The 9,615-nt window shown below is 37.7% G+C and overlaps 1 protein-coding gene across 1 annotated transcript; it reads left to right on the top strand.

The window, feature by feature from the left end:
• The first annotated feature begins 4,250 nt into the window (after positions 1–4,250).
• LOC149302998 (membrane protein FAM174-like) lies at positions 4,251–8,254 on the top strand. The gene is made up of 2 exons (XM_089481738.1): positions 4,251–4,567; positions 8,104–8,254. Exons 1-2 carry the CDS (start codon positions 4,251–4,253, stop codon positions 8,252–8,254), a joined length of 468 nt encoding a protein of 155 aa, XP_089337864.1.
• Positions 8,255–9,615: the final 1,361 nt, after the last annotated feature.

The following is a 9,615-nucleotide window of genomic DNA, read 5'->3' as shown; positions in this document are numbered from 1 at the left end:
ACAGCATGAGTCAGCTTTGTCTCCAAAGAGCCTGTCCTATGCCATCTTTGTCCCATAAACACCCTGCCTGTGCCATCTTTGCCTTTCCACAAATCAATTATACATCTATGATACCCACACTCACCAATTTACACTTTCATTCACATAATCATGTATTCTCTCACTCACACAAATCCATTACACATATTCATGCACCCACACATTAATCCATGCTCTCCCTCGTTCAGATAATTCATCCACACATTAATTCATACTCTCCCTCATTCACACAATTCATCCACACATTAATTCATACTCTCCCTCATTCACACAATTCATCCACACATTAATTCATACTCTCCCTCATTCAAAAAATCACCCACACACTAATTAATTTATTATCTCACTCTTTATTTCAATATTCTTACAACCCTCTTCCTCAATCTACCCCCTCTCCTCACAATCTACCCCCCCTAAGGTTTCACTTACCTTCCAGAAGTCCTGTGGTGTGAGCGCAAGGCCTCTTTCTCCCTGCGTGGTGCGTGCTGCTTCACTGCTACTGAGCGCCAGAATATGATGTCATACCGCAACCGAGCTAGAGGTGAACATTCTGTGAATACGATGGCCTGCAAACAGTTAGTTCCATCTCATAACAGCATTAACTAATATTAATATAAATAACAGGGAAACAAAAATGTATTTCTTCAGCTGACAATGAGACAATGAAGCTTGATATTGCCATATTTAAACCGTAAACCAATAAACACCTACCTGTGTTTACCTGTACTAGTAAAAATAATGCTTTAGGATCTCTTTGCTCTACCCATACATATTAAAAAAAAAAAAACAATAATTAAACATTTGGATGGTTGAATGGCATACGCTCTCTACACTTTTCCATCTACAATATGATTTTTGGGCTGAGCAGGACAAAGTAAGTATTCAGAGCATAAAAATGTTGGTCTTTTTCACAAAATTTGTCACAAACTGGATTAGCTTAATTCCCTGCTTATTATGATAGGAATGCCTTAACCGTGTAAATCAGACTTTGATGTAGAAATGGTCACACTACAAGAACCATATGGTTCCTATATGCATTAAATTCTGTATATCTATATCAATATCTTGCTGAATAATGTGATTTCAAGTCTCAGTACTGCTTGCTGTTCCTGAGCTTTTAAATGTTCTGATAACATTAAAATGTGGGGTACATATAAAATGTCATTATGAGATTACATAAAACTGTGTTATATATTGAGCATAGAATGAGACAATATATTTTGTGCAACTATAACTCATAGAAACCTTAAACTTTGATGTTTTGCTAGATATACTGTAAAAGTAAACTTGTTTTCTGCATTGCAAAGATTTATGACCTATAGATAATAGAATTCTTACAATTTCAAAACCGGTTCATTAATTCTGGCTACACCAAGCAATGGTTGGTGATCTGTTACACCAGATAGAGCAAATTTACAACTGTAGATTTCACTCAGGCTGTCTCTTTTTTCCCATTTCAACAATAAATGGGATAATATAAACATGTCTCAGGGAATCATGACTAAAACTGTGTTTTTTCTGCTATAAACTGAGCGTTATGTAGTTTTCAATTCCCGCTTTTCTACTTTTGTTTAACTGTAGCAATTGTTTTGTACCTTATGACCGAGAAGGCTGAAGATTTCTTAGCCCTAACAGGACAGAGGAGTTTTCATACTATGAGTTTTCAAAAAGTGCAGTTTTTTTGTGATTTTTACCATATGTTTGTTAAACCATTATCCATTTTTGATGTAGAACCTTCTTTTAAAATCATAGATATACAGAAAATATAATATTTAGTGATAAAACCGGCACCTGTAGGCATGACAATGCTCAACAACGACCCATTTTTTGGTTTCACAAGATTTACAGTAATAACATATTTTGTTATGTTCAAGAGGATCAAATTTATATACATTTATTCATACTGCTGTCTTAAAGGGTTTGGAGATTTTTAATATAATGTTTAACTTGTAGTGGCAGGGCTGATACATATACCGGTATATTTTTTGAAATATTTTGTTTTCCATTTTTTCTCACTGTTCCCAGTGCAGTATGGATCGAGACCCCTTTGGGGGTCTCTCATATATTTTGGATCCCATTTTTCTCTTCATTCATCGATTATATTTTTTTCTTTTTTGCAGTTGTTCTCCCCCTTATATGTCTGTGCTAATCACACATTGATCCTGTGCTGGGATCAGCTTTGACACCTACAAGAAGGGAATGCCTGATCCCTTTCTTCTGCTGACAGAGGAGAGTCAAGGCTGTCAGTAAACAGCCTGATTTCCATTGTAACAGCAGAGGGAATCTGCTGCTGCAACAAAGTCAGGACGTACAGGTACATCCTAAAGGGCATTATCTCACCTTTTTTAGGAAGTATCCATACATCCTAAAGGGCAAAAATGGGTTAAATGTTTCACATTCCATGGCTTTTAATTTGTCTGCTGACAATTCAATAAACATACATTGCGTCTAATAAGAAAGTACAACAAAAGCTTAAATTACTCACAACCTGTGAACAATTTATATATGTTATTGTGTGCAAATCTGCCCTCTGTGAGCTTTAGCAAAAAGTATTTAAGGTTTAACTTGAGCATATTACTCTGTCAGAACCAGCGCTGGAAGACCCCTGAAGCACAGAAAGCGCTCCACTTGATTTTAATGGAAGCACTTTCCTGTCCAATTGGCTGCCTTAAACATGTACTAAGAATTTAAAACAACACAAAATCATGAAAACTTCCATGATCAAACTAGTAAAAAAGTGACAAAATAAAGAATATATATATATATTTCCTGAAAGCTCACATCTTATCACAAATGAGTCAAACAACTTATATATATGTTATTCAGCATTATTGTTTCCTACACAACCAATATTGAATCTGGATATAAAATTAGGTTTCTCTCTCAATATTAGCAGAATGAAAGAAAAAATACATTACATGTAAATCTCCGGAAGATAATAAGTTACCTGAATAGCACAGTACCACATACGAGTTGTATCACAACATAACATGGTCACAACTGGTGTGCAGCTTTAAATTTCCACAGTAAAAATGCACCATATTCTCAGAAATAATAGAGGGGCATGTGTTTGAGATATGTGCAGTGTAACTGTATTGGTCCAATGGGGGAATTTTTTTTAAACCCATGTAGAATGTTGAAATATGACATTTATCAAGTACTGCACTGCTATTTGGGGTGCTATATCTTTAAATTTCCACAGTAAAAATGCACCGTATTGTAAGATATTATATAGGGGGGTGTGTGTGAGATATGTGCAGTGTAAATGTGTTGGTCCAACGGTGGAATTTTGTAATATATGCAGAAATGTTATAAAAGGTAATTTGCTAGAAATGAGCGGATATTTACCTTTAATTTGTTTAATAAACGTATCTAATTTTGCAGGGAGATATATTTGTGTGAGAACTCTGCAAAATCCACTAAAAATTGTAACATTATATGATTATTATCACATTTCCAGGTCTAAGGCACCTTTTGCTAATCTAAAGAAAAAGCGTCTGATGGCATGACCACTGATTTGAAACTGTCTGATAGCTTGACTCCAGTTAAGCACACAACCAAGGCAATCCTAGGGTTCGTGCCATATGGGCCCAAGTTTAAGTGACACGCATACATATCAACATGCAAACTCACTCTACCATCACACACACATTCTCTCAGGCGCCACTAACTCATAATACACACATGCTAACATCACACTCTCATCCTCACTCATATATCAAACACTAGATGTGGATATACACACTCATACTAATGCCATACAGTAACACAACACCACGCATGCACTGGATTCCACACCATACACTAACACACACACACTGACTCTAAAGCACTATATAGCATAGAGTGTGTGTGTATTTAATACACTCAAACAGTACTGTACACATAAAAATACATACACATATACACACGCACTACTCCCCTCGCTGTATAAAACAAGACCCTTTACAATAAACAATTTATATGAGAAAGAATATATAAAGTTATCGGAAACAAATATAAAAGTAACTATTGGCCATCACTGCGAAAAACACAAACATAACTACCTCATTACGTAGAGAAAAGTTGCATAGCAACCACGCAGCGTGTGCGTCGTGACCAGGAAGTGACTGAACTGTCAGTGGTTCGCTTGTTCTCGTCTTCGCTATTTCGTGTGTTGGTGACCGCCGTCCTACTCCCCTGGCTGGGGAGAAGGTGGCATGTTCTTGAAGATGTGGGGCGCTTGGGGCCATCGGTCGCTTTATTCGGTGACTGGACTTCTCTGTGCACTGCTTGCTGTCAGTTTACTGCCAAACGTGAATTCCTCCCCGGGCGTCTCCCCCGCTCCACCCGCGTCTTCTGCTAGTGCCAGCGGTCTCCGACCTTCGGCGGATGGGAAGGAGAACAACTCGAGCACCGCTGTAGAAGGCCCTCTCTCAACGGTGCCTGCTGGTCCTCCGCCCAATAAACCCCGGACTCAGAGGGCCCTTGCAGTGCTAGTGGTGGTGAGCGCCGCCGTTATTATCTACTTTGTCATCAGGACCATCAGGTAGGAGCATATGCTGCGCTAATGAGCATTGGCGGGGCTGTCACGTGTTTTGGGGAAGCTGACACGTACTACTTTATAACGTTGGCTTCCTGTGTTATGGTTCTAGAAAATCATGCTTCCTTCCACTTTCCATCCTTATCATTTATTCATTTATCATTTCACGCTTCGTGTACTCCAACGGTGAAAACTTTCTCCAACAGCACAGGATCTATGGTGGTCTTTGGAGCTGCGGTTTGTGCTTCTCTTAGGGTAGATGCAGATTATTATTATAATTATTATTTTATGTAGTGCTGACATATTCCATTGTGCTGTACAATGGGTTCCTCTTAGGGTAGTTGTAGGTTCTTGATCTTATGTTGTGATGCTGTCCAGGGACCACCCACTGATACTGTATATTAAAAATGGCTCGATCTGATTGTTTGATTTACCTAAAGCAGAAATCCAAATAAATTACCCTGTTTGTGACCCACAGACCATTATGGCTTTCTGGTTGTTATAAATATTAATAAATATCTGTTATTTCTTTTTTGTATGTTCGGGGCATCTGGAAAGTATCCTATTTTCTATTAAAAGACAAACCAAAAAAACACATATTAAACATGTTAACTATCGTTTCATGGAACGAATATTTTTCTCCTTGAGCTTAAAATACAATGTATTACAGATTAAGGTTGGTTAACATTAACAAAAAACTAATTTTGCCACAATAAGGTCCATATATCTGGTGAGCTGGAGGCTACCATTGGGGTCAGTTTTGATACCTTGGGCGTTTGTGTAGTAGACTAGGCTAAGGTAATACAGCTAGAACATAAGCAAATTACTTATATGTACTGTAGCTGTCTAAAAACATTTTATGTTAACGTTAGAATTTTTCTAAAGCGCAAATCAGCACAATATGTTTGAAAACTTTTAGTCGTATACTTGTAGAAAAGAAAGTAGTGGATGTTTCCCCCCTAAGGATTAATTTTCTATTTAAAGTTATCAATATTTTCTTGTGAGGTTTGGTGATAGCAAGCATTGTACCATGACAAACATAAATGAAGGTTTCAACTTTTCAGTCATACTTATCAATAACAAACCATTTGTAAAACCCCTACATAAGTGTATTGCAAAAAAGCTATATTTTAAAATGTTGTTCCTTTATTTTTATTATATTACATGTTTTACTGGGTTATTTTAAAATACTATTTTTTCCCAGGCAGGGCATGTGCTGGCAATTAAAGAGCCATTCAGTTGTACGCAGAGAGAGCTACCTTTTAACTATTGAAGAACACTTTTACAGAAGAATAACACAATCATGTATTAAAGGCTGAAGAGATAATGCTGTTTTAACTTCTGATCCAACTCTAACTTGGAACTTAATGTAAATCAATCAGAAATAAATAGCAACAGTCCTTCCAGTATTAGTAAGGAAACTGGACAGACCATTTTATTACATCAAATTTAAGAATATTTTTACAATGGTTTTCTGTTACAAAACTTTAACTAGCAAGCTTGTTCAACTGTCTGTACAATAGTAGGTGTTGGAGATCCTTTTATTGAAGGCATTTGTGATATATATGTAGACTATTAAAAAATTGGTTTTTATTCTTTTCTATAGATGTTAATAGGGGCATAAAGTTGTATAGCCTGTGTTTCACAACAGCGAGTTATCACATTGGAATATAGTGAGAATTTTGTTTGCCTGTTTCTGAGGCAAGCTTTATAATCGTTAGCAGCAAATGAAAATAAAGCATAAATAGGTAGGTTGCTGATGCATTCCTGGCCTCTAATTCTTTTCAACCATTATTTGTAATTACTAGTCCAAAATGATGGGCAGAAGAACCTGCTAACAATAGTGATGTGGTTCGCACATATACAGTGCTGTGAAAAAGTATTTGCCCCTTCCCAACTTCATCCTTTTTTCGCTTATTCGCCACATTTAAATGTGTTAGATCATCCAACTATTTTGAATATAAGACGAAGTGAGTAACCACAAAATGCAACTTTAAATAATCAAATCATTTTTTGAAGGTAACGAGTTAACCTAAACATATCACTCGTGAAAAGTGATAGCCCCTGTAAATCTAATAACTTGTGCGGATGTAACGGGACGCGTGTCTTCCAAAAAGTTCCACTTTTGACTCATCAGTTCACCGAATATTATCCCAAAAGTTTTATCTTTGGGAGACATTAAGATGTTTTTTGGGCAAATATGAGACAGGCCTTTGTGTTCTTTTTGGTCAGCAGTTGTTTTAGTCTTGCACCTCCCCCATTTTTGCACGGTATATTTCTTATTGTTGAATCGTGAATACTGACCTTAACTAAGGCATGTGAGACCTGAAGTTCCTTACATGTTAGTTTGGGTTCCTTTGTAACTTCCTGGATGAGTCACTCTTGGAGAAACCTTGGTAGGCCGGCTACTCCTGGGAAGGTTCACTGCTGTTCCAAGTTTTCTCCATTTGTAGATAATGGTTCTCCTCATGGTTCGCTGGATGCGCAGAGCCTTACAAGCAGCCTTGTAACCCTTTCCAGACTGGTAGTTTGTCAATTACTTTGTTTTTCATCTGTTTTTCTTCCATGTAACTAACCTTTTTAGAATGAAGAAAGTGACAGATTTAAAAAATGTATTTGCTTAACTTCCTATTGATGTTTTGTCTATGTGAAACAACGTGTTTTAATTAGCATTTGCAGAAAGGTTTAACATAGCAATTAATATAATTGTGAATGTATACATGCCACTTTAGTATTTTGTGCATCTGATCCTTTCAAACGTTTTGGTTTCTGTGACAAGGTAAACGAGCTGCAGGTCATGAAGGGTAAGGCTGGCAAAAGCCATGTGGATCAAGATCATAGACAAATTTAGCAGCACGAAAGGAGTTTGAAGTAAAATCATTTTTGAAAGCGGAAATATTTTTCTCCTTGTGTATAAAAAAAAAAAAAAAAAAAGAGTAATACAGGTTTGCATTAACAAAAACCTAATTTTATCTCTGGACATGGAAGTTCACATTATTTTCTTTTATGTGCTATTTTGGGTAACTTTGCCTTTTTCACACTGAGCTGATTGTTTGTGGCGATGTTAATGAAATGTTTGCTTCCGCAGGCTTTCATTAGTCAGGGTGTATAACGGAACCATGGTATTTTTTTTTCTTTTTACCACAGGCACTTAGATAAGGAGTCTGTGGTTTTTCTCTAGTAGATTGGGTAAAGAAACAGAGTCGAAACATATACAAATGGGTAAAATATTATTATATTATGCACTAGAACTGTTTTTTTTTTTTTAATGTTGCACAGTATTCCTTTTTGATCTGGTACTAGTAATTACAAAAAAAATAATGATTTCCCTTTAAGATTAATGTAACATTCTAGATGTCAAGGCTACTATGCTGACAGAATTATCCAAACCATGTTTCATAATGTGAAAAGGAAGCAGAGAGTCTGTATATGGACCAGGAAAAATGTAAATGGTGTGGATTACAGACAGATGATGCAGAATTATTTTGTAGTTCAATACATATTGTTAGTGTTCTCTTAATTATTAAAATGTGTTCTTACAGGACAAGGAGGAAACATAAGAAGACAAGAAAATACGGTGTTTTGGATACTAACATAGGGAACATGGAGTTAACCCCATTAGAGCAAGAAGAAGAAGACGATGATACATTGTTTGATGCCAATCACCCTCGCAGGTCACTCGCAACCCTTTAAATGCTTAATGATATGACATTAACTGGTTTCTTAATTGTTCCTTGTCAAAAGAATTAATCTATTACTTTGTTTGCTTGATTAAAATACTAGGCTTTTCTAGAAACAGTCTGAAAAAACGAACTTGTCTTTTAATCAAGTTCATCTTATATTCAAACCTCACATCGTGCCATTGATTCTCCGATATAGCCGTTCGCCAAATCTGCACTTCCACTGCCTATTATAACCCCTTGGACATGTTACTCTATATGCATGCCTGTGTGCATTTGAAGGCTTGCCAGACTCTGAAATGCAAGCCAATATGCGGATACACATAGGCAGGAGTCATGTGAGTTACGCTGCGCTCGTGTGACCCCGCCATAAAGAATAATTTTCACGAAGTGTATTCTGCATAATGCAGCATGATCATATGATTACAGTCGTGCCTAACAGTCTGTGCTCCTCTTCACAAGTAGTGGAGAGCATCAAATAGGGCAAATCTTTGTGGATTACACATCCCATGATTCCTTGACTACCTTAAGGTTGACTGAGCAAGATGTGCCACTCATCTCTGAGCCACTGACTGATAGGCAGGTGAGTATACATGATTTTGTACGCATGAAATATGGTTTAAATTACCCCCAGTCATAACCTTCCCACACTACTGTACACAAATGTGTGTATGAGTGAGTTTTAGACATAATTCATTTCTTTGGTGTTGTAATGATTAAACAATGTTTTATGGCTAAAACAGTGGTTTTACTCCTTCCTCATAGGGCCCTCTAATATTCAGGCCTTTTCTTTTTTCCTTTCAATAAGATCCAAAGTTTGGGGGAGGATTGTTTTATAATCAGGCAAATATGGTAAAAAGTGCAGATTCAGGATTAAACATTACCGTAACCTTGGCATGGCAGCCTTTTGGACAGACTAGCGTACCAAATATAAAGTAAGGCGCAAGCTATAATGCTGAATGATTTACAGAGCAGCCAAATCTAGCCCATCCTCCTCTCTGGCAGCCGGTGAATGTCTGCAAGATGCGCGCAGACAACCTATGCTTCTGTCGGGGCTTCTATGATGGAGCACCGGCGCTAAGCCATAGAAGCCCTGGTGGAAGTACCGGCCAGCAGCAGAGGTTGTCTACGCACATCTCGCAGACGTTCACCGGCTGTCAGAGAGGAGGATCCCCCATGACGGAACACCGGCCTGACGTGACCTTCTGTTGCTCAGTCATAGAAGCCCCGGCAGAAGTCCCGGTTAGCAGCGGAGGTTGTCTATGTGCATCGCCAGATGTCCACCGGCTGCCCCCACTTGACACCAGGGAGTCTGGAGCATGGGGGACAAGTCTGGGGATGCATCGCTAAGTCTGGGGGGGCATATCAGGGGGC

The sequence above is a fragment of the Sceloporus occidentalis genome, unplaced genomic scaffold (genome assembly GCF_023333645.1).
Source record: "Sceloporus occidentalis isolate IW3139 unplaced genomic scaffold, rSceOcc1.0.p SCAF_16, whole genome shotgun sequence".
Classification (NCBI taxonomy): Eukaryota; Metazoa; Chordata; class Lepidosauria; order Squamata; family Phrynosomatidae; genus Sceloporus; species Sceloporus occidentalis.
Note: the sequence above shows the minus strand (reverse complement) of the source record. Positions and strands in the feature narration are given on the sequence as shown.

What these genes read in the sequence shown, in the direction of transcription:
- LOC149302998 (XM_089481738.1), top strand. Translation starts at nt 4,251, where the DNA reads ATGTGGGGCGCTTGGGGCCATCGGTCGCTTTATTCGGTGACTGGACTT. An exon ending in TTTGTCATCAGGACCATCAG is followed by an intron (nt 4,568 to 8,103) that starts GTAGGAGCATAT and finishes GTGTTCTTACAG; the next exon opens with GACAAGGAGGAAACATAAGA.